Source organism: Coregonus clupeaformis, chromosome 27, assembly GCF_020615455.1.
Source record: "Coregonus clupeaformis isolate EN_2021a chromosome 27, ASM2061545v1, whole genome shotgun sequence".
NCBI classification, from domain to species: domain Eukaryota; kingdom Metazoa; phylum Chordata; class Actinopteri; order Salmoniformes; family Salmonidae; genus Coregonus; species Coregonus clupeaformis.
Window position 1 is genome coordinate 23,663,567 of NC_059218.1, and position 23,191 is coordinate 23,686,757.

Genomic DNA, 23,191 nt, shown 5'->3' on the forward strand with positions numbered 1-23,191 from the left:
CGCGGACACTGACGTCTTGCTGCCAGACAAGCTAAACAAGTTCTTTGCCCACTTTGAGGATAACACAGTGCCACCGACACAGCCAGCTACCAAGGACTGCAGGCTCTCCTTCTCCATGGCCGACGTGAGTAAGACATTTAAACGTGTTAACCCTCGCAAGGCTGCCGGCCCAGACGGCATTCCTAGCCCCGTCCTCAGAGCATGCGCAGACCAGCTGGCTGGTGTGTTTACGGACATATTCAATCTCTCCCTATCCCAGTCTGCTGTCCCCACATGCTTCAAGATGGCGACCATTGTTCCTGTACCCAAGAATGCAAAGGTAACTGAACTAAATGACTATCTCCCCGTAGCACTCACTTCTGTCATCATGAAGTGCTTTGAGAGACTAGTCAAGGATCATATCACCTCCACCTTACCGGTCACCCTAGACCCACTTCAATTTGCTTACCGCCCCAATAGGTCCACAGACGATGCAATTGCCATCACACTGCACACTGCCCTATCCCATCTGGACAAGAGGAATACCTATGTAAGAATGCTGTTCATTGACTATAGCTCAGCATTCAACACCATAGTACCCTCCAAGCTCATCATTAAGCTTGAGGCCCTGGGTCTCAACCCTGCCCTGTGCAACTGGGTCCTGGACTTCCTGACGGGCCACCCCCAGGTGGTGAAACAACATCTCCACTTCGCTGATCCTCAACACTGGGGCCCCACAAGGGTGTGTGCTCAGCCCCCTCCTGTACTCCCTGTTCACCCATGACTACGTAGCCATGCACGCCTCCAACTCAATCATTAAGTTTGCAGACGACACAACAGTAGTAGGCTTGATTACCAACAACGATGAGACAGCCTACAGGGAGGAGGTGAGGGTCTTGGAGTGTGGTGTCAGGAACATAACCTCTCACTCAACGTCAACAAAACAAAGAAGATGATTGTGGACTTCAAGAAACATCGACGGGACAGCAGTGGAGAAGGTGGAAAGTTAAGTTCCTCGTGTACATATCACTGACAAACTGAAATGGTCCACCCACACAGACAGTGTGGTGAAGAAGGCGCAACAGCGTCTCTTCAACCTCAGGAGGCTGAAGAAATTTGGCCTGTCACCTAAAACCCTCACAAACTTTTACAGATGCACAATTGAGAGCATCCTGTTGGGCTGTATCACCGCCTGGTACGGCAACTGCACCGCCCACAACCGCAGGGCTCTCCAGAGGGTGGTGCGGTCTGCACAACGCATCACCAGGGGCAAACTACCTGCCCTCCAGGACACCTACAGTACCCGATGTCACAGGAAGGCCAAAAAGATAATCGAAGACAACTACCACCCGAGCCACTGCCTGTTCACCCCGCTATCATCCAGAAGGCGAGGTCAGTACAGGTGCATCAAAGCTGGGACCGAGAGACTGAAAAACAGCTTCTATCTCAAGGCCATCAGACTGTTAAACAGCCATCACTAGCACAGAGAGGGTGCTGCCTACAAACAGACTTGAAAATCACTGGCCACTTTAATAAATGGAACACCAGTCACTTTAATAATGCCACTTTAATAATGTTTACATATCTTGCATTACCCATCTCATATGTACAGTGGGGGAAAAAAAGTATTTAGTCAGCCACCAATTGTGCAAGTTCTCCCACTTAAAAAGATGAGAGAGGCCTGTAATTTTCATCATAGGTACACGTCAACTATGACAGACAAATTGAGGAGAAAAAATCCAGAAAATCACATTGTAGGATTTTTTATGAATTTATTTGCAAATGATGGTGGAAAATAAGTATTTGGTCACCTACAAACAAGCAAGATTTCTGGCTCTCACAGACCTGTAACGTATTCTTTAAGAGGCTCCTCTGTCCTCCACTCGTTACCTGTATTAATGGCAGCTGTTTGAACTTGTTATCAGTATAAAAGACACCTGTCCACAACCTCAAACAGTCACACTCCAAACTCCACTATGGCCAAGACCAAAGAGCTGTCAAAGGACACCAGAAACAAAATTGTAGACCTGCACCAGGCTGGGAAGACTGAATCTGCAATAGGTAAGCAGCTTGGTTTGAAGAAATCAACTGTGGGAGCAATTATTAGGAAATGGAAGACATACAAGACCACTGATAATCTCCCTCGATCTGGGGCTCCACGCAAGATCTCACCCCGTGGGGTCAAAATGATCACAAGAACGGTGAGCAAAAATCCCAGAACCACACGGGGGGACCTAGTGAATGACCTGCAGAGAGCTGGGACAAAAGTAACAAAGCCTACCATCAGTAACACACTACGCCGCCAGGGACTCAAATCCTGCAGTGCCAGACGTGTCCCCCTGCTTAAGCCAGTACATGTCCAGGCCCGTCTGAAGTTTGCTAGAGTGCATTTGGATGATCCAGAAGAGGATTGGGAGAATGTCATATGGTCAGATGAAACCAAAATATAACTTTTGGGTAAAAACTGAACTCGTTGTGTTTGGAGGACAAAGAATGCTGAGTTGCATCCAAAGAACACCATACCTACTGTGAAGCATGGGGGTGGAAACATCATGCTTTGGGGCTGTTTTTCTGCAAAGGGACCAGGACGACTGATCCGTGTAAAGGAAAGAATGAATGTTGCCATGTATCGTGAGATTTTGAGTGAAAACCTCCTTCCATCAGCAAGGGCATTGAAGATGAAACGTGGCTGGGTCTTTCAGCATGACAATGATCCCAAACACACCGCCTGGGCAACGAAGGAGTGGCTTCGTAAGAAGCATTTCAAGGTCTTGGAGTGGCCTAGCCAGTCTCCAGATCTCAACCCCATAGAAAATCTTTGGAGGGAGTTGAAAGTCTGTGTTGCCCAGCGACAGCCCCAAAACATCACTGCTCTAGAGGAGATCTGCATGGAGGAATGGGCCAAAATACCAGCAACAGTGTGTGAAAACCTTGTGAAGACTTACAGAAAACGTTTGACCTGTGTCATTGCCAACAAAGGGTATATAACAAAGTATTGAGAAACTTTTGTTATTGACCAAATACTTATTTTCCACCATCATTTGCAAATAAATTCATTAAAAATCCTACAATGTGATTTTCTGGATGTTTTTTCCTCATTTTGTCTGTCATAGTTGACGTGTACCTATGATGAAAATTACAGGCCTCTCATCTTTTTAAGTGGGAGAATTTGCACAATTGGTGGCTGACTAAATACTTTTTTCCCCCACTGTATATACTGTATTCTATACTATTTTAATAATGTTTACATATCTTGCATTACCCATCTCATATGTATATACTGTATTCTATCTATTGCATCTTAGCCTATGCCACTCTGATAATGATATTGCTCATCCATATATTTATATATTCTTATTCCATTCCTTTACTTAGATTTGTGTGTATTAGGTTTTTGTTGTGGAACTGTTAGATATTACTTGCTAGATATTGCTGCACTGTCGGAACTAGAAGCACAAGCATTTCGCTACACTCGCAATAACATCTGCTAACCATGTGTATGTGACCAATACATTTGATTTGATTTTTAGCTATTACACACCACAATATTTCATGTATAATTTGCTGAGTGCTAACTGTGTGTGTGTGTGTTTCCTCTTTTTCCCCTCGCAGCAAGCGTGTGCCATGCTGGAGCAGCGTAAGGCCCGTCTATTGGAGAAATGTAAGGGCCTGCTGAGGAGGGCCAGGGAGATCTGTAACATGGATCCTGGAGAGAGTGTTGTACCCCCAGACCTACACACGGTCAGTATAGTACAGTAACCTCAACACTGAGTCGTCCATTCATTCTACCAGGTTTAATTCATTAATCTATTCATTCATTTGTATATTTCTTAATTTGTGTTCTGTAGGCCTTCAGCCAGCTGCCCGACACTCTGGATGAGATAGATGCCATGTTGAATGAGGAGAGGTCCAGGGCAGAGTGCTTCACTGGCCTCAGTGAGAATGTAAGTCAGAAGGCTCCTCAAAGCATGCAGTGTGTGTGTCACTGGCATACCACACACTCCCGCAGTGGGTAAAACCGCAAAATAATTCTAAGCCTCAGGGCAAAATGTGTAGAATAGCAGGAAATTAGCTTTAAAACATCAACCTTTTCCCTCAGCCTCATGGCAAAATGTGTAAAATGGCATGAGAATAGCTATAAAACTGCAAATGTTTCTTTTTGCCCCACGCCAATGTGTAGAATTGTAGGAAGTTAGCAGCGGTATGCCACTGGTGTGTGTGTCTGAGAGCATAGATTCTGCCTCACTATTTGACCTCCCTCCCCAGGTGGTGGATGAGTACAACAGAAGAGAGCAGGAGATCAAGAACCTGGAGAAAGAGCTGGATGACAAGAGCAATGCCCTTGACACCTACAGACAGAACATATCAGAGGTACTTCAGTGTTTTGGATGAATGCCATTGGCCAGATTTACTTTTTTTCAGAGGATTACAAAAAACTAAGCTTAAATGTGAAATTACCTTTAAATAGTTCCATACCTGATTTTAAATTGCATTGTAATATTTTTCCTTCATATTTTTTGTTATTTCAATGCGTCATAAAAAAGCAGGTGCAAAATTGGCCTCAGAAAATACACAATCTAGAAAATATGTGTGTTTGGTAGTGTACTTGCGTAAAAGTGCATGTTCAGGTGTGTTGTCTTGTAGAGAGCGATGTTTCCTTCCTGAGTCCTTCTCCCTCTCTCTGTTGACAGGCTAAGGAGCGCTGGCTGAACCCTCTGAAGCAACTGGTAGAGCAGATCAATGACAAGTTCAGTGATTTCTTCCGCTCCATGCAGTGTGCCGGGGAGGTGGATCTGCACTCAGAGAATGAGGTAAGCATGCCACACAACCTGTTCGCACAAGGTGCTTAAAGTACTTGAATTTGGCACTCTGAAATTCAAGTACTGGAATACCTTGAAAATCACTTGAAAAGTACTTGAATTAAAATGAGAACAGAAAATGATCAAATACTGTGTTAATATTAAAAATATTTGAAAAATATATTGGTCTTGCAAATTAATTTCCAGTCAAACTAGAGAGTTTTATTCACTCACGTGTTTCGCGCTCTGGATGCCAGGCGAGATCGCTCATTCCACCCACAATGCCACTCAGCCAGGCAGGTACAGAACTGACTGATTTAGGCGGCGCCAAATGTCGTATCGATAGCTAAAATGCCGGGCAAATGTAGATTAAATTCTGGCAGGATATTGATGTTTATGAATGGGTTTTGCCAGACCCAACCAGGGATCTAGTGGACGGTAAACGCTGTTTTACACACCTCTTTATTTGTGAAATAGCGTTTACTCACTTATTATTGCGTTCCCCGAGTTTATCAATGCTCAGAAGGCTTCTTGATCTGAGTTCTAATCGCGCCTACCACTGCGAACGAGTGGAATCATGAATGATTCATGTATGCTTGTTATGTTCGCCTGCTTCCTCGGATTAGCCTTGTTAGCCGCGCATTCATTCACCACTCAGTCCAACGGGAAACTCCGCCCACGACATAGGCCGAGAGGTGAAGCTAACTACCTCAGCCCAGACCTAGTGGCAGAGAGATGCTGCTGACAGTGGGATTTTTTTTTTAAATAATTCAATCCCTCGACTCCTGCCGTGTCAACAGACATCCCCCAAATAAAAGCCCTCTGACTCTCGGAGAATGAGTGTACAACTGTTAGCCAGGTAGCTAGCTATAACTAGCTGGCTAGAAGGATGAAGTTAGAAGCTAACGTTGAACGGAGCCAGACCTCAGCAGGACCAGTTGACTGAAATTAAGCTAGCTATAATCAAAAGATGGGCTACTATAAGTTCTCATAACAAAATACCTATTCTTTACAGAGAGTAGTGAGACAGACAGTGGTGAGTCAGGCTGCAATGAAGGAGGCAAAGGAGATACACAGAGAGAGGAAGCATTGAAGCAAGCAGGGAGAGAGGTTAGTAGTACAGTGGTTCCCAAACTTGGGGTTGGGGACCCATGTGGGGTCCTCAAAAATTTAAGTAGGGTCCCCTGAGTGAACACAATAACTTGTTTCTCTTCAAATGGGTATAGAATACAACATTTTAGAGTCAACTAAGGGCCTTTTACGCTGTCAGAATTCACTTTCATGTCATTATTTGTTTGGAAAACCTGTGGGACATAACATTTAGTGAAATATAAGGACAATGTAATATTATTATCATGTACACTGAACAAAAATATATAAACGCAACATGGAACATTTTCAAAGATCTTACTGAGGTACAGTTCATATGAGGAAATAAGTCATCAGTACTGACTTACCACTCCTGTATGTAGTAAACAGGTAGTTAAAGAGGTATTATTGAGTAGAACTTGTAAGGTAGTGATGAATAGTAAGTTCGTTGTTTTTTTCCCCATGAGGTTGTGGCGGTATACTGCCATCTGGTGGCGACTAGAAGCAATTGCATAATAGGAACTATTACAAATTAATGGTCCTTGGAAATAAATATTAGTGCTTGAAAAAGTACTTGAAAGTCCTTGAATTTGACTTGCTGGTTTACCCTGTATATCAGGTGTCCCCAACTACATTCAGCCTTTTTTTTTTCTTGAGTGGATTGCCGGGGGGGAAATAATTTGTACACTGCAAATTGACCTTAAGAAGCCCAAACAGATATAGCATTTGTCGTAAAACATCATCATTTCAAACCTTGATTACATTTGGGATACGATCACATATGCCTCTCTATTTATGCGTGGGAATACTTGGGAACACATTTCCTAAATTAAAATCACTGAGCTGATATCCTGGTGGTTTTAGTCTTTTATGTCCAACAACGAAAAATAGTATTTATTTTATTATTTAAATAGTTATCCCGCGGGCTGCCATTAAAGTTTTTCTTTAAAACCCTGCGGTCGGCCTTGAACTTCTGTGGCTTCAATGAGAGGGGGCAGTCGTTCTGCCCTGGTGGGAGCTCTAGTAGCAGTAGTAGAGTTCCGTCTGTGACTGGTGCCTGTCCCCTGCAGGAGGAATATGATAAGTACGGGATCCGCATCCGGGTGAAGTTCCGCAGCAGCACACAGCTCCACGAGCTCACAGCACACCACCAGAGTGGGGGGGAACGCAGTGTTTCCACCATGCTCTACCTCATGGCCCTGCAAGAGCTCAACCGCTGCCCTTTCCGAGTGGTGGACGAGATCAACCAGGTATGTAATACACATACACACACACACACACCAACTAGTGATGGGGGAAAAATCGATACAGTTGCATATTGGGATATTATTTTTGACTGTATTGTTTTGACAATATCGCTATATTATTTTTGCGCTAGTTGGCTGTACCTGCACCAAAACTCATAACTTGTTTTCCATCTTTTTAAAAAGGAAGCCAATTAGTTTTCAGCACTTTTATTTCCATGACTGATCTAAACTGGTTTTCTCATGACTCTTTCTTGTCCCTCTGCAGCAGACATGGTGAGCAATATGTTTGGAACATCGAATTGCAATATAATCACAGTATCGAATCACAATACATATAGAATCGCAATACATACGTATCGGCACCTAAGTATCGTGATCATATCGTGAGGTCCCTGGCAATTCCCAGCCCTAACACCAACTGGCCGCTAAGAGTGGTAAAATCACTTAAACATCCAGACTGTATTCACACAGGCTTTTTCTTCCTATTCCAACCAGGGTATGGACCCGGTCAATGAGAGGAGAGTCTTTGACATTGTGGTACGGACAGCCTGCAAGGAGACTACCTCCCAGTACTTTTTCATCACACCCAAGGTAAGTGTCACATTGCATAGGTGGTGACTTACTGTTTAGTGGGTGTGTTCGAGTAGTAAGGCTAAAGAAGCGGACTGTAGACTAGACGAAAATTGAGTGAAGTCTAGGGAGGTATTTTTTTACTGCGAGTACTTTTTTGAGTACTCAATTTTTTAAAAACTGCTACTTTTAGACACAAGGCCCTCACTGGAAAAAAGTTGCATTTATCTATATGCCAACAGTGTGCAACAATTCCTAATTTATCATAACCATTACAGATAATTAATCCAAATTGCTAAATTGCCCCATATATATTGTCAATAAAAAAACAAGTGCCATTTAAGATACATTTATTGAAACCGTAATATCAACTATATTATATCGTAGAACATAATCTTCAAAAAGGCAGTAACCTCAGCAATGGCACTTGCTTGTAAAAGCCTATGGTTGTGCAATGGCATAGCCTTGTTTTGTTAATTTAGCAGACAAGGCGCTATTATTTCCCGAGCCCTTATCACAGTCAAGACACCTATTTTATAGTTTAAAAATATATATAACAGGACAAAAATGGAACAGAATATTTTTGTGATGCGCTGCGCATCTCACATTTGGAAGTTATTCTCAACGAGTGATTTAATTTATTCTGCCTGTACTTTGGGATTTTCACTGCATGGGGATGAATTACAGCCACGGAATCTGTTTGGTGAGTAGGCCTAGGCTTAATGAGGCTGATGAAAATACGCTCTGTCTTTATTAAACTAATGTTTTTGCATATTTTCAGTGTGATGTTAAGGGGGGTTATAGCCTAGGCTAATCAATGCGAACTGCTAGTGCCATTTAGAAAAGTAGCCTAAGCGGAAAATAGACGGGACGCAATTATTCCAAAACTGCAGCTCGTTGTTGGAACACATATTTCTTTACATCAATCAACCAGTCCGTTTTGAATGTGTGATAAAACTGGCATTTGGCAAGGAATTAGATATGTTTTTATAGGCATTTATTTCTGTAGGCCTAACGGGAGCTTGTGTGCACACTCAGCACGCATGTGTAGAAGGAGCGGTAGGAACGCAATTGAGTGAGACGCGAAAGGGAATTTAGGGAGAAGAACTGTGTGATGCTTGGCTTTGTTTCTTTTTTGCTGTGCCCTGCAAATGTGCATGTACAAATGGAACACTAGAGTCAAAGCAAATTAATGTTGTCTTCAAGACAAAATGTTGATCTCTGGTTAAAGATAGAGTTTTGACATCCGTTTGAGTACTCGTGTACTCATGCCCATCCCTAGAGGGAGGTGCATCTGCGACTGGCCGAAAGAGAGACACAGTAGTGGTTTTCTGATAGCAAGGCTCCGATCAACATGGCAATGTCAACATACAGTAGCTGCTACTGTTTATAAAAGTTTTTCTTAAAAAATGCTGGAAAACTTTCTATACCCCGATATCACACACTCACAAACGTGTGTGTACGATTCAATGATTAGAGAGAAGTCTCATGTCCCTTTCATTTGCATCCCTGAATGATGGTCACCGACTAGACAAAATAGATCTGCTCGAATGCACCCAGTGTGTGTCTGTGTTCTGGATTAATGTGTGTGTTTCTCTCTTTCCAGCTCCTGCAGAACCTCCAGTATGCAGATGAGATGACCGTCCTGTGTGTCCATAACGGACCTCACATGCTGCCCCCCCACAAGTGGGATGAGAAGGCCTTCACCAGACGCCGCATGGTCAAATAGTGAAATCACCAGTTAACGCTTTTCTGAGCTCTGCCATCTAGTGCCATCATTTTTGGTTTGACAGAAAAAAATTAAAGGCACAATCAGTTCTTTATTTTGCCGTTGTTCGCCCTACAGATTTGCACAAATTATTTGTTTATTTTTATATACTCTTCAAATTAATAGATATTTTGTTTGTACTGTTCAAATAAATGTTTTCTGTAAATGTATGACTAAGAAAAATGTATTGTCAATTGTTTAGATGCAAGTGTGGAAAGGTATACCTAGTCAGTTGCACAACAATGCATTAAACCGAAATGTGTATAACGCATTTAACCCGACCCCTCTGAATCAGAGTGGTGCGGAGGGCTGCCTTAATCGAGGTCCATGTCATCGGCGCTCGGGAGCAGCTGTTGCCTTGCTCAAGGGCAGAACAGCAGATTTTTCCACCTTGCCGGCTTGGGGATTCGAACAAGCAACCTTTCGGTTACCGTCCCAGCGCTCTAACCGCTTAGCTACCTGCCGCACAAGCACTGTTACATTTAGGGTCAAACAAAATAATAATGGATTCATTTTACATTTCAGTGACATCTAGCTGTCAGCATGGCAAGAAACATTTCTGGATTATTTTTAATACATGTTAGTATGTTAGCTAATGGTTTTTTGCTGAGTGCTTAGGACATCAGATACTGAAATCACCAAGCTTTTCCCTCACCCCCTCCCATTGTATCAATGGTCTCTTGATCAACTTGGTTACCTTTTGTCTAAAAACCAGAGGGGTGGGGGGGCAAAGAGATCAGAGGTGGCAGAACGGAGTGCTCGGGTTGGGGTGTAGGGTTTGAGCATAGCCTGGCGGTAAGGAGGGGCAGTTCCTCTTGCTGCTCCGTAGGCAAGTACCATGGTCTTGTAATGGATGTGAGCTTTGACTGGAAGCCAGTGGAGTGTGCGGAGGAGCGGGGTGACATGGGAGAACTTGGGAAGGTTGAACACCAGGTGTGCTGCAGCATTCTGGATAAGTTGCAGGGGTTTGATTGCACAAGCGGGGAGCCCAGCCAACAGCGAGTTGCAGTAGTCCAGACGGGAGATTCGGACCTGCGCCGCTTTCTGTGTGCGGTAGGGTCGTACTCTACGAATGTTGTAGAGCATGAACCTGCAGGAACGAGTCACTGCTTTGATGTTTCCAGAGAACGACAGGGTGTTGTCCAAGGTCACGCCAAGGTTCTTTGCACTCTAGGAGGGGGACACCGTGGAGTTGTTAACTGTGATGGAGAGGTCTTGGAGTGGGCAGGCTCCATCTTGATGAGGTGGTGGGCAGACGTTCAAGCTGAGATATCTGCCAGCATGCAGAGATGCGTGTCGCCACCTGGGTTTCTCAGAAGGAGAAAGGTAGTTGTCATCTGCATCGCAATGATAGGACAGACCGTGTGAGGCAGGGATGGGCAACTGGTGGCCCGTGGACCACCCCCCTTTTTATTTGTATTTTTAAGAACTCAGTCTGGGTTTCAACTTACTGTTGCGAGTAAGAATAGTAGAATACACACGGTGCAATTTGGAAATGTTGTTCTGCATCAGCAGTTTTTCTGTTATGTCAGTCACTGATAGTCAGTCAATTAGACCATGTCAGCTCAAACATTTTTGATTTCTAAATTAGTTGAGCTGCCAGCTATCTAAACTTATCATAGTCAAATTACCTGCCGGGGGGCCCCCATTGATTCTGTTAGTCAGTCTCACTCAGATATAATATTAAAAACTGCAAACATTTCTCGCCACCCTATGGCAAAATGTGTAGAAAGGCAGAAAATGTGCTGTAAAACAGCTCATTTTCCTCTCCGCCCGTGGCAAAATGAGTAGATTTACATTAAATTAGTTATAAAATTGCAAAGTCTTCTCTCCGCCCCATGACAAAATGTGTAGATTGCACAATGTATTTTATTTTTTAATCTGCTGTCAAGAGGGGGGCCACAAATGTTTTGCTCGGAATGTGTGGGGAATGGATCTGGGTACGCAGACCCGTGAGCAACTGCAGCCCCTCATGATGAGTTTAGATTTTTTGTGGCCCCCACCCCATCAAAGTTGCCCATCCCTGATGTGAGGATATGACGGAGCCGAGTGACTTGGTGTATAGAGAGAAGAGGAGAGGGCCTAGAACCGAGCCATCAGGGACACCAGTAGTGCGAGTACTTGATGCAGACACAGATCCTCTCCACATCACCTGGTAGGTAGCGGCCTGCCAGGTAGGATGCAATCCAAGAGTGTGCAGAGCCTGAGACACCCAGCCCTGAAAGGTTGGAGAGGAGGATCTGAAGGTTCACAGTGTCGAAGGCAGCGGATGATCTATGAGGATGAGAACAGAGCAAAGAGAGTCAGCTTTGGCAGTGTGGCGAGCCTCTGTGACACACTCATTTACCAATCAAAATGTGTAGAATTGCAGGAAATTTGCTTTAAAACTGAAAATATGTATCTCCGCCCAATGGCAAAATGGGTAGGATTACAGGAAATTAGCTGTAAAACTGCACAAATGTTCTCTCTCGTTTAGGGCCCCCAAAATGCTAGGGCCCTGATAACCCTCATATTTTAAATTGTCTTGTGCTTTTTCCTTTTCTGGTGTTCTTATCTTGTTCAACATGTAGTTTCAAATGACTGATCAATGCCAGTACTGAAATTAAATCAGCATAGACGTTACCCAATATTATTTTATTTACTAGTCAGTGCTAACATTAGTATGACATTGTGTAACGTAAACAAGGTATTACTCAAGTTCGACATTATTTACTTCCCTAATATACAGTCATTGTTTACTCCGGTGTTTTGTTGGTACACCGTGTCCAAGCCACGAATGATGCAAAAACGATGACAGATGATTAGCGATGCTTGTTTGGGGCGTTGACTGCTCAAATTCACTGATTTCCAAAACATCCGCTAACGGTCTTCAAAATGGTTGCATTGTAGCTAACGCTTGTCCCGTATGTGTTAAAATTAGAGCGACGACCGAAAATGGGTGCCCCTACCCTCCTCCAACCATGGGGTCGCTATCTTCCATGACGTGTTTTTCCACTCCTCTTACTAAAGAAGGCAACAAACGCTCAAGCGATGGAAAACATTAGCTAGGCTAGCCAGCTGGTGGGAGTCAACGCTGACGGAGCCTTAGTATCTCAGAAACGGGAAACGGAGAGTCTGCCAGGACTTTTCTTACACCGAATGACCCGGCACTACAGAGCAAGAACCCTCTGATTAAATTAAGCTACACCGATAATAAGGTAAGTGAAATGCCTTTAAAAGTATTTGCCTGCCAATGTTAGCTACTGTAGCTGTCTAACAGTTGTTTACTGTGAGTGTGAAAAAGGATATCGAAAATGTATTGGCTAACGTTAGAACTAGTCAGTTTTTACTTTTACTAGCTAATGTAAAATAACCTAACTATACAGGTCAGTCGAAGCTATTTTAATCCGTTTAATTACTTTATGGTGAAGTAATGAGGGCAAACGGCTGGCTACCTAACGTTACCTAATTAGCTAGCTGTTTTTGTCCACGAAATGAAAAGGGCTAGGTAGTTAGCGTCATGTATAGCTATCTTTTTCTTCGGGGGAAAAGTCAGAACATTTTCACCGCGGAAAACAATCCCAGAACTGGCCAGCTAACTAACGTTAACTAGCTACCTAAAACGACAACCATCTGAGTTCGATCAGCGTGGTTGATGATGATTAACTTAGATCACTAACGTTACGTTAGGTTGACGAGTGTGTGATGTGCGGATCATCTCGACCCGAGCCCTCGGCGAGGCAACCTCAACCTCGAATATTTTACTTGGTTAACGTAGGTAGCAACCAACGTCTGTTGGAATGGGCATCTGTTTTAGTTAACGTAAGCTACAGATGTAGGTAACTAGTTATTGGTGTACCGAAATTATTTGCTCATTTTGAACTGCCAAAACAGGAAGAGTCTGGCAGGAACAAAGACATGACAACGTGCTAACGTTAGCTAGCTAATAATCGTGATTTGCGATTAACCACATTTCGCTACCTAACGTTTGATATATTATTGAATCATATTATTGATCATTAGCTAGTTAGCTACTGCAATATGATCATGTCATGTGCAGTTAGGAAACAACGCTGTGATATCAATAAAACTATCGAGTACAGTACGTTAGCTACCTAGCTAGATGTCGGAATGACAATCTTCGCTAGCTAACGTTAACTAGCATGACTCAGTGGATTTACAGAGCAGCCGAGGCCTCCAATGGGTGCAATGTCTGAATCGTTGGCCTGAGCTTTCGTTCCAGCTTGCTCGCCAGTCTGTTTGGAGGAATTTATTAAATATATGTTGAAATGCATTATAGTTTGTCTAACGTTGTCAGTGGCTAACGTTGTTTCGATATAAAGTAAACCTTGTCATTGGACCCTAAGTAACGTTGGGGGGGATTCCTTCATGTTTTTCCTATAATATATATATTTTGTATATCATTTATAGCTACATCATGGGACTATTTGCTTATCAGCTAACACCACATTTCCTATCGAGGCATGTGGCTTTGCAGCTTGTAGGTATGCAGCTAGCCAACTCCACGATTTACAATGGCGTTGAGCGGCCACTCATGTGGGCGGACTGGAGCGCCGACGTCACATTTGATCAAACTACTGATTTTCAGCACACAACGAATAACCCACAATTATGCCGCGTTGTTCATGACGTTAATGAACTTCAGGTCGGAAGTTGGATGACCGTTCAAAACGGGTTTTCCCAGTAGGAGCACTTTTTTCCCCCTCGATTTCCAAGTTGTTTTGAATGTAGTGTGTAATTGCATGCTATTCTTTTGGGTGCTGACGATGCCTCATTTTATGTTACGTCGGAGCTCCAGTCCGCCCACACGGCTGGTATGTAGCTAAATATTGTAATATAGTGCATTCAAACTTTAAGCGCCCTACTTTCGTTCCAATATAAATAAACAATCAATGCACAGTCCCGCTGTGTGAGCAGGCTTTGTGTGATGTAACCAAACCTTAGTGGGCCTTCCAGGGTTGCCTATAAATAGTCAGGTTGTTTGAGATCAGTGTGTCAACCTTGCTTGTGACAGGCAAAAGCCAATACTCCTGTCCATGTGAGTCAGTGCGTTTGTAACCAAGTGTGGTGGGAATTTACCACCAGAGTTAGAGGACTCTAGATGGATAAAACCTGTTCTGGCACTGCCATTGAGGGCTTCCACCATGTTAAAGTAGCCAACTGGGTGGGCCTTCCTATGGGTGAAGACGGATCAGCCAAGGAATTATACTTGTTAGCAAACATTCTATAACAATAGGTGGCAGTAAATCGCTAGCATTGGCTTTATACCTGTTCTAACACTCTAGCTGGCAGTATGCACCCTTTCAGTTTGTTTGCCAACTCTGAAGTAGTAGAAAATGGACTACTTCAAATTGGAGATGGCCGCAATGGCGCTGCCCGTGTGCTCAGATGCCGTAATGGGACGTGTATTCACACCCCCTGACTTCTTCCACATTTTGTGGTTACAGCCTGAATTTAAAATTGATTAAATTGTGTCACTGGCCTACACACAATACCCCATAATGTCAAAGTGGAATGTTTTTTTTATGTTTACAAATTTACTCATGAAAAGCTGACATTTCAGTAAGTATTCAACCCCTTTTATTGCCAGCCTAAATAAGTTCAGTTTGCTTAACAAGTCACAAGTTGCATGGACTCATCTGTGCAATAAGTGTTTCATATGATTTTTAAATGACTACCTTATCTCTGTACCCCACACATACAATTATATGTAAGGTCCCTCAGTTGAGCAGTGAATTTCCCAGATTCAACCACAAAGACCAGGGAGGTTTTCCAATGGCTTGCATAATGTGGAAAATAAATTAACTTTGTCCTGAATACAAAGCGAGTACCACTCTTAATATTTTCAAACATGGGGGTGGCTGCATCATGTTATGGCTATGCTTGTCATCGACATGGACTAGGGATTTATAATTTATTTCTTTTTTAGGAAAAAAAAAAAAAAAAGAAACTGAATCGAGCCAAGCACAGGCAAAATCTTAGAGGATTCCCTGGTTCTAACTGCTTTCCCACAGACAGTGGGAGACAAATTCACCTTTCAGCAGGACAATAACCTAAAACACAAGGCCAAATATACGCTGGAGGTGCTTACCAAGATGACATTGAACATTACTGAGTGGCCTAGTTAGTTTTGACTTAAATCTGCTTTAAAATATGTCTAGCAGGGCATAAAATTAGCACCTGCCAAATTAGGGTAGATTTAGGTATTGGTGGGTAAAAGTGTCTATTTCACCAGCCAATGCACATTGGCGGGTGGTCAATTTGCAGGTCTCTATAATGCGAGCATTACATTCGCGAATAAAAAGTTAGGTATGAGCACGTGCGAGTTGCAATTTGTATTAGTAAAATGCTGCAATGGCTGTTTTCAAAGTATATCTGCTGTTTTTGCTTCCTAGCTGCTAATCGCACAAAGAAATATGAATCCTATATCCCACCTCACGCTGCAACACTTCCTGGCAGTAGAGTTGTGAGTGAAGTGCTGATAGATTCATTTTTTGGAGGCGCTGCGCACAGGCATAGAAGTTGGTCTAATTTACTCACGTCGACAAAGCAACACTATGGCCTCGTGTTTCTTGGCTATTTAGATTTGTTTTGTTCACAAGCTAAGTTGTTTAGTTTGAGTCTGCTGCTTCAACTGATAGAGAAGAGATGCCTGTAGTCAGATCCAGGGTTGCCAGGTCAAGCAACATTTCTAGCCCAATGACCACTCAAAACCCGCTGAAAAGGCCTGAAAACTAGGCAAATAATTTTTTGGCAGCAAGAGAGGAGTTGCCATATCTATACAATAAACGATTTTTCCGTTTCATTATCGAGCAGGAATATCATAGTAACTTGTAACAACGTTAGAAGCAAAATTCGCGTTTTCTCAAAATAATAATTATTGCAAGCTATGACATGGTGTAATAAAGGAATTTGAGTATGTTACAAGAGAAAAGATAATTCACCCCTATTAATCTCGCCAGATCATTTTCCATCGATGGATGTCTATTTAACTCGCTTGACTGCTATCATTATCATCCACTGCTAAGGGCTGTTCTTAAGCACGACGCAACGCGAAGTGCCTGGATTTAGCCGTAGTATATTGGCCATATACCACAAACCCTCGGGGGTTCTTATTGCTATTATAAACTGGTTACCAACATAATTAGAACAGTAAAAAGTAATTTTGTCATAACCGTGGTATATGGTCTGATATACCACGGCTTTCAGCATTCAGGGCTCGAACCAGGTTTATAATTGTAAATAAATCCCCTTTGAGCATGTGCATAACTATACATACATCTGACAGGAGAGTTTGAGTGATGAAAGTTGGACAGAGGATCTCAATCTCTGAGCAAGAAACACTTGGATGGCAATTGTGCTGTTATGTGCCCATTTGCGAGATTTACATGTCATTTCAATAGGCATAGGCTACAGACTCAAATCTGGGTTTATGATTCTAATAAAATGTTGCCATAGTTTGCTTAGATAAAGGCAGGTAGCCTATAGCCCCTGATAGGTCTACATCTAATTTCAGATAGTCTACAGTAGCATAAACAAGATGTAGGCAAGATGTAAACTGAATGATTTAGCAGCTTGCTTAGTTCAAATTAAGACACATTTATTCAACATGAATAGTGAGGCGATTTCGCAATAAGAAGTGCTTGTTTCCCCAATAGCCTGCTGGAATAGGCTACTGAGGATGGGTCATAATTTCAATCACTGAATTAAATATTAATATGTATATGAACTGAATATACTTGTCAACAACAGCCAGTGTTTGTTTTTTTGAATTTGTTTTACCTGTAGCCCGACCTTTGCGATGTAGTAGGGAGTTGTAGTTTCCAACAGGCCAATATTCTACATAGTTTAGGGCAGAAAGCGTGGTAATTAACTGCATTGACCATAATCCATTGCGCGCCTACTTGTCCAGTCTGTGTGGGGCAGACACGGAAAGGAGACCGAAGACGCGCTATCGAGAGGAATAGAGAGCAGTTGCTTTGCAGGTATCTTAACCTGAAAATACATGACCTAAGTAATTGTTAGTTGGTATTCACCAGTCATAAAATTGCCTTTTTTACTTTGAAGAACTAGTAAGAGTGATTTTGTCAGACAGCATAGGCAGCAGCTCTATAGAGATGAAATTGTGACTTGGAATGAAGTAATACATTCATTAAATGTAATATACACCTGAAATATTTTATTAAAGTTATGTAAATAAATTATGGTTAAGTGATTAGCAGTAATGTGCAGTCACTACCATCATGGGACTTTTTGTTTTATTTGGTCACAACATTCATCCCACAAAATGCATAGTGCATGTTTAGAAATAACTATCGAAATTGAAAACGCGATCATTTCTAATAACCGAACCGACTTCAAAAAACACTAATCGCTCAGAACTACCACATAGTGACCTCTGACATCACCTACTAAGGAAATGACCTTGATAACAGCCTTTTCGGGCAGTTAACGGTGCAATATGCAGAAATCACTTCGCCATTTCCTGGTTGCTAAAATTTGAATAGTTCACTTTATATCAGTTTGTGACAAAACAAGCCGTCATTGAGTACGTTTAAATGCACACTAATAATTCGCTATGTTTGCGCACAAGTATAATTAATTGGGTGATCCCTTCGGATGACCCTGGATGGAATCATGTGATCCTTCCTTCACCCATAGGCAGTCCCACCCAGTTGACTACTTTAAAATGGTGGAAGCCCTCAATGGCAATGTCCATACCAAAATGGGTTTTATCCGTCTAGAGTCCTATTTAACTCTATGGTGGTAAATTCCCACTTGGTTAAGAACGAAGCATGGGACGTCGAAGAACACTGCAGTAAGCAGGCACACGTGATGGGGCGATTGCAGTGCCTTTCCGGGGAAACTCTGCATGTCGCAAAAAAGCGTGAAGTGTACTGTTGGCTTTTTTTTTTTTTGCGTGGGGCCCATTGGTTCTCAAACTGATACAACTGCCATAGAAATAGAATTCAGTATTTCTATGGCCCGCCCCCAGCTCTTGATTTTTAGTTTTCTTCCCATGAAAATTATATTGGGCCATGGCTAGGCTAATGGTAACTGACTGCTTAATTTTGTGTTTCATGTGGAATCAGGTAGCTGATCAGAATTCTCTGGGTTGGGCCGAGGCTCATACGTCTCTTTTGTTTGTCTCTGGGTGTGATAGTGAGTGATGCAACCAGAGGGACTGGTTGTTTCTTGCCTTTGATTGAAAATTGCACATCCCACCAGCTGTCTAAAGACTCCTGTCTTGTCTGTTGACCTTGTGTTGACAACAACAATGCAGGCAGCCGCACATTGACTGTGATGAGCTCACCGGCGATGCCATCTCGATTTAAACTCTAACTAGGCCTAGACCCCCCTGATTAACACATTGCAGAAAAAGTGACTTGAAACAGATGGTGATTAAATGGATGAAGCTGTAAAAAAACTGAACTGCAGACAGCGAGGCTATCAAAAGCCTGAGAAATTTCAATGTGGCTCAAAATATACCCACTCTGACCCTGATGTACAGGGTGAGCGAGTTCAAATCAGTTGAACCTGAATGATGTGGAAGTGATTTAGAATGGCGGCAAGTAGCTCAAGGCTGCAGCGATGCCGTGACAGCCCAGCAAGATTAAAATGCTGGAATAGCATATTGCTTCTTCAGTTGAGGGTTCAGTATCTTCTATCGGTAATCTGTGTACTGTTGTCTGATGCGTAAACAGCTTTGTCTCACTAACAATTGGTTATGTTATTAAGACATTTTGTCAAATGATAGGCTAATAACTGTAATAGAATCACATTAGAAGGGACTCAACTAGCCATAGGTCATTAAACACATGACCCCCCGGATGAACACGGATGAAATTCTGCCTGACTGTTTGTAGCCCACACGTCCCACTCTCTAATGAGCGTCTCTGTTTGCTTCTCCAGGACAATTCACCCAGCAGAGATGGCACAGGAGACCAATCAGAGCCAAGCGCCCATGCTTTGTGCTACCGGCTGTGGTTTCTTTGGAAACCCCAGGACCAGTGGCATGTGCTCTGTCTGCTATAAGGACCACCTAACCAGACAGAACAATGGAGGAGTGAGCCCCCTGAGTGCAATGGGTAAGATCTGCCATTCCTCCATAAAATGTTATTTGTTTTTGTTCATTTTTATCTGTTTGAGAAGTAGATGCCTTACGACTCAGGTTTGCGGTCATTACTTTTTCTCCTAGTAAATCCGATCATGTATTGTCTCATTTAGGTGGCAGTGTGTCCAGTAGCCCCACAATGGAGGCCTCTGCCATCCAAAGAATTGAGGCCACCTTGAATAGTGCTGCCGCGGCTGCTGCTGAAGCTGATGCCGACGCTGCCAGGTGAGTGTCTGTTGCTACTTAGAAATGACCATGGAGACAATTCTTTAAGACCAATCCACACCAAATGACTGTCACTTTTCTCGCACCACGTTTGTTAGATCATTACATCTGAATGAGATGGCTAGTATGAAGTGGCCGATTTGGAGTACAGATTTGTAGCTCTTCTCATTCTCTTTCTCTCACTATAGTGGGGCAGCAGCAGCTCTTCCTGTTACACAACAGATGACCGAGATGAGCATTTCCTGTGAGGAGAAAGGAGCTTCGCCTAAAGCAGAGCTTGCAGAACCTGGTGTGTGTCTGACTCAAATGGGTGTTCAGTGCCTCATGGTGGGGGGGGTCACCTGTGAGTGGTTACAGGCCTGTGATGGGAGGTGGTTGTGAATAGTCTCTTGTCCTGTTTTTATTTTTTATTCTTTTTGAGGTCTTATTTTGCTTTCCCCTATTTTTCCAGTGGTCACTCAGCCCATCGCCTCCGCTTCCCCTCCCAGTGCTGCCGGCAGTAACGAATCCAAATCACCCGAACCCCCCAAACCGAAGAAGAACAGGTGCTTCATGTGCCGCAAGAAGGTTGGCCTTACAGGTGAGGACAAACGTTCCAGTACTGCTCAACACATTACTGCTTATTCAGTCAGTTACACCTCAAGAAGGCTGTGCCTTTATGATTTGAGTTTGATACACGGTGCAGAGTTGATATGAGCCAGGTCTATTAGTGTGACTCACTGTACCTTTTTTTTTATCTGCCAGGTTTTGACTGCCGCTGTGGGAACTTGTTCTGTGGACTCCACCGTTACTCAGACAAGCACAACTGCCCATACGACTACAAAGCAGAGGCCGCCGCCAAGATCCGCAAGGAGAACCCTGTGGTGGTGGCCGACAAGATCCAGAGAATATAAGACATTTTCTCACTTTGACCTTGAGAACACTGAGTGATTGGAGAGAGAAAAAAGGACTTGCTCTTGACCTGCGTTCTAATGGACTAGTTTTTTAAATTACAGTATGGGGGGGATCCAGTTTTCTGCAATGCATGAACGATCACATTTTTCTTTTGTTTTCCGTCGGTGTCTGTGCTTACGATTTTTTTTTAAATGAGAAGGAACAAAAATGTCTAAAAAAAATACTGCAGACTAGGACATATGCTTTTCCAGGGATGCCTGGACCTGGCTTAATTCTTACTGTTTATGGGGGAGTCTGATTTGTTGTCAAGTAGGCGATCTGATGTGTTAACTACTTTTATGACTGTCTTATGTATTGCTGAGATTTTTCTGAGAAGGGGGGGGGACACTGTTACAGCCCCGACCGGATCACTCCCGCAGTGGCAGGTCACAGCTGGCTTATGTTGCAAATGGCTGTTCTTGCTCATCTGTGGGGGGGGGGGGTTTGTTTGACCTTCCCAACTTATCTCATAACGTGTCATGGTGTCCTCATGGAGTCTGTTTTATATGTACTACCAGACATGTTTGTTTCTGTGCTGCATGGGGCCTCAGTTCAGGGGAGGACCTCCAAGCACATTTCTCTATTGTGAGATAAGATGTGAAGTAGTGACTTTAAAATAAAAAAACTTGATTTTTTTAGTCTACTAAAGAACATCTTCGAGAAGCTTATGAAATTAAGTGGTCATCCAGTAGGAAGGGTGAAAGCAGCCAGACACTTGGAGGATGGATGGATGTGTTCTATTCCAACCTTATTGACTCATCAGAAATGCATCTTAAACAAACCGAATATTAGGGTGTCATACAAGCCTGCTCCACTGGTTCATTCTTCCGGCAATGTGTGCTGCACTAAAAAACATTGCTTAGGTTTACTTGTATCCGTTAAAGATTATTTCCTAAAGAAGTATTTAGGTCTGATGCTGTGATGTTCATTTGAAGGGGGAACTTGGTGCTGCCTCTGTATGGCTGGAAGGGAAATTGGCGGAAGACCGTTCACTTCCTGCATTGAGATCAAGGTCATTTGACCTCCCTCATCCAGCCACTCAGGTCATGTGACAGTGTTGATGCCCATTCTGTGCTCTTTTTTTTTCTTCTTTTTTCTCGTATCCATGTTTTCATGAGGATATGGGGTGTTTTGCATGGGTTGTTGTATCAATGACAAATAGCCTAAATGAACCAGATTGCTGAAGTTGTAAGGGTTAGGCCCACTAATCTTTTGATCAATGTTTCACTTCTGCGTTTTATGTTGTTTTTATTTTTAATATGTGTGCTGATATATTTTTGATATATTGTGGAGTGCGTGTCACATGCTATGTATTAAACACAAGTGTCTGATATATGCCATTTCCAGTAGACTTGGATGGATGGTGGATGAGTATTGTGTATGTTTGTATGTATGCAAGTAAGTGCTTGTGTTCCTCAGTCAGAACTAATCCAGTGGACTCACTCTTGTTGATCTAGATTCTTTTAGTTTTTCTATTTTGTTTGGTATGGCTGCTCAGTGCTATTCGCTCTGTAGGGCTGTGAGATTTAACTTTAATATCTGTATGTTTTAACCATTTTAGTTATGCAAGTTTGTACAAACCATCTTTATATTTATGTACCGCGCATATAATCTTGTTACTCAACATTACTGCAAAATTGTATCATGTAAATAAAATTGTACAGAGATATAGAATTATGTAATTGGTGACAATTTTATTTAACATTGTAACCTGTTTTCACGTTGAGGCTTTTAACATGTCGCAACAGTGAAGGTGATGCGTTTCCCTATGTCTCTGAGACGCCAATGTCTTTGCTAGTATCAGTACATCATTGCATTGGCTTGCTACGCTGGCCATGGTATTTTACTATGCAGAGGGGCAAAACCTGAATGATTGTCATATTTTCTCCATCAGTGCTATGACAACTGTGGAGGTGCTGCTTTTTTAAGTCTATTTGCATTTATTAAGGATCCCCATTTGCTTCCTGTGGTCAAAACAAGATTAAGGCAATTGCGTCACAAAAAAACCCCAGTACATTATACAACCTGTTATAACACTTCTACCAGTACAGCAATATTACAGTGTGTGTGTGTGTCTCGTCACAGTCCGCGTTGTTCCATAAGGTGTAGTTTTATCTTTATTTAAAAAAAAAAAATCAGATTCTACTGCTCGCTTGAGTTACTTGATGTAGAATAGAGTTCCGTGTAGTTATGGCTCTGTAGTACTATGCGTTTTCCCAGAGTCTGTTCTGGACTTGGGGACTGTGAAGAGACCCCTGCTGGCATGTCTAGAGGGGTATGCATAGGTGTCTGACCTGTGTGCTAGTCGTTTGAACGGACAGCGTGGTGCTTTCTTTTCAATACCTCTCACAAAGACGTAGTGATACTGTCAACCTCTCCTCTACTTTGAGCCAGGAGAGATTGACATGCATGTTATTGATGTTAGCGCTGTGTACATTTACGGGACAGCCATGCTACTCGTGTTCTG

At 42.8% G+C, this 23,191-nt stretch overlaps 2 protein-coding genes across 6 annotated transcripts in view; both read left to right on the top strand.

Moving 5' to 3' along the window:
* Positions 1 to 9,622, top strand: part of LOC121541645 (structural maintenance of chromosomes protein 5-like) — a 37,197-nt gene extending 27,575 nt beyond the window's left edge. For 3 of the 4 annotated variants that reach the window (XM_045208085.1, XM_041850815.2, XM_045208086.1), the window contains exons 18-24: positions 3,592 to 3,720; positions 3,828 to 3,923; positions 4,246 to 4,350; positions 4,671 to 4,790; positions 6,938 to 7,117; positions 7,610 to 7,705; positions 9,291 to 9,622. In XM_045208085.1, coding sequence (XP_045064020.1) covers positions 3,592 to 3,720; positions 3,828 to 3,923; positions 4,246 to 4,350; positions 4,671 to 4,790; positions 6,938 to 7,117; positions 7,610 to 7,705; positions 9,291 to 9,413 — 849 coding nt within the window. In that variant the 3' untranslated portion in view covers positions 9,414 to 9,622. Of the gene's footprint in view, positions 1 to 3,591; positions 3,721 to 3,827; positions 3,924 to 4,245; positions 4,351 to 4,670; positions 4,791 to 5,793; positions 5,956 to 6,937; positions 7,118 to 7,609; positions 7,706 to 9,290 lie in introns of those variants that run through there. The other variant, XM_041850816.2, reaches the window with a different exon arrangement.
* Positions 9,623 to 12,465: 2,843 nt separating this feature from the next.
* zfand5b (zinc finger, AN1-type domain 5b) lies at positions 12,466 to 22,398 on the top strand. 2 transcript variants are annotated; one of them, XM_041850817.2, is made up of 6 exons: positions 12,466 to 12,649; positions 19,365 to 19,540; positions 19,680 to 19,791; positions 19,980 to 20,080; positions 20,243 to 20,371; positions 20,536 to 22,398. In XM_041850817.2, exons 2-6 carry the CDS (start codon positions 19,384 to 19,386, stop codon positions 20,682 to 20,684), a joined length of 648 nt encoding a protein of 215 aa, XP_041706751.1. In that variant the 5' UTR covers positions 12,466 to 12,649; positions 19,365 to 19,383; the 3' UTR covers positions 20,685 to 22,398. The 2 variants fall into 2 exon arrangements, with proteins under 2 accessions (XP_041706751.1, XP_041706752.1); XM_041850818.2 differs by lacking the exon at positions 12,466 to 12,649 and adding an exon at positions 12,696 to 13,205.
* The last annotated feature ends 793 nt before the right edge of the window (positions 22,399 to 23,191 follow it).

Excerpts from the sequence above, each read along its gene's own strand:
- zfand5b (XM_041850817.2), top strand. The coding sequence starts at position 19,384 with ATGGCACAGGAGACCAATCAGAGCCAAGCGCCCATGCTTTGTGCTACC. Across the intron at positions 20,081-20,242 it reads AGCAGAGCTTGCAGAACCTG|TGGTCACTCAGCCCATCGCC; the intron begins GTGTGTGTCTGA and ends CTATTTTTCCAG. Across the intron at positions 20,372-20,535 it reads CAAGAAGGTTGGCCTTACAG|GTTTTGACTGCCGCTGTGGG; the intron begins GTGAGGACAAAC and ends TTTATCTGCCAG.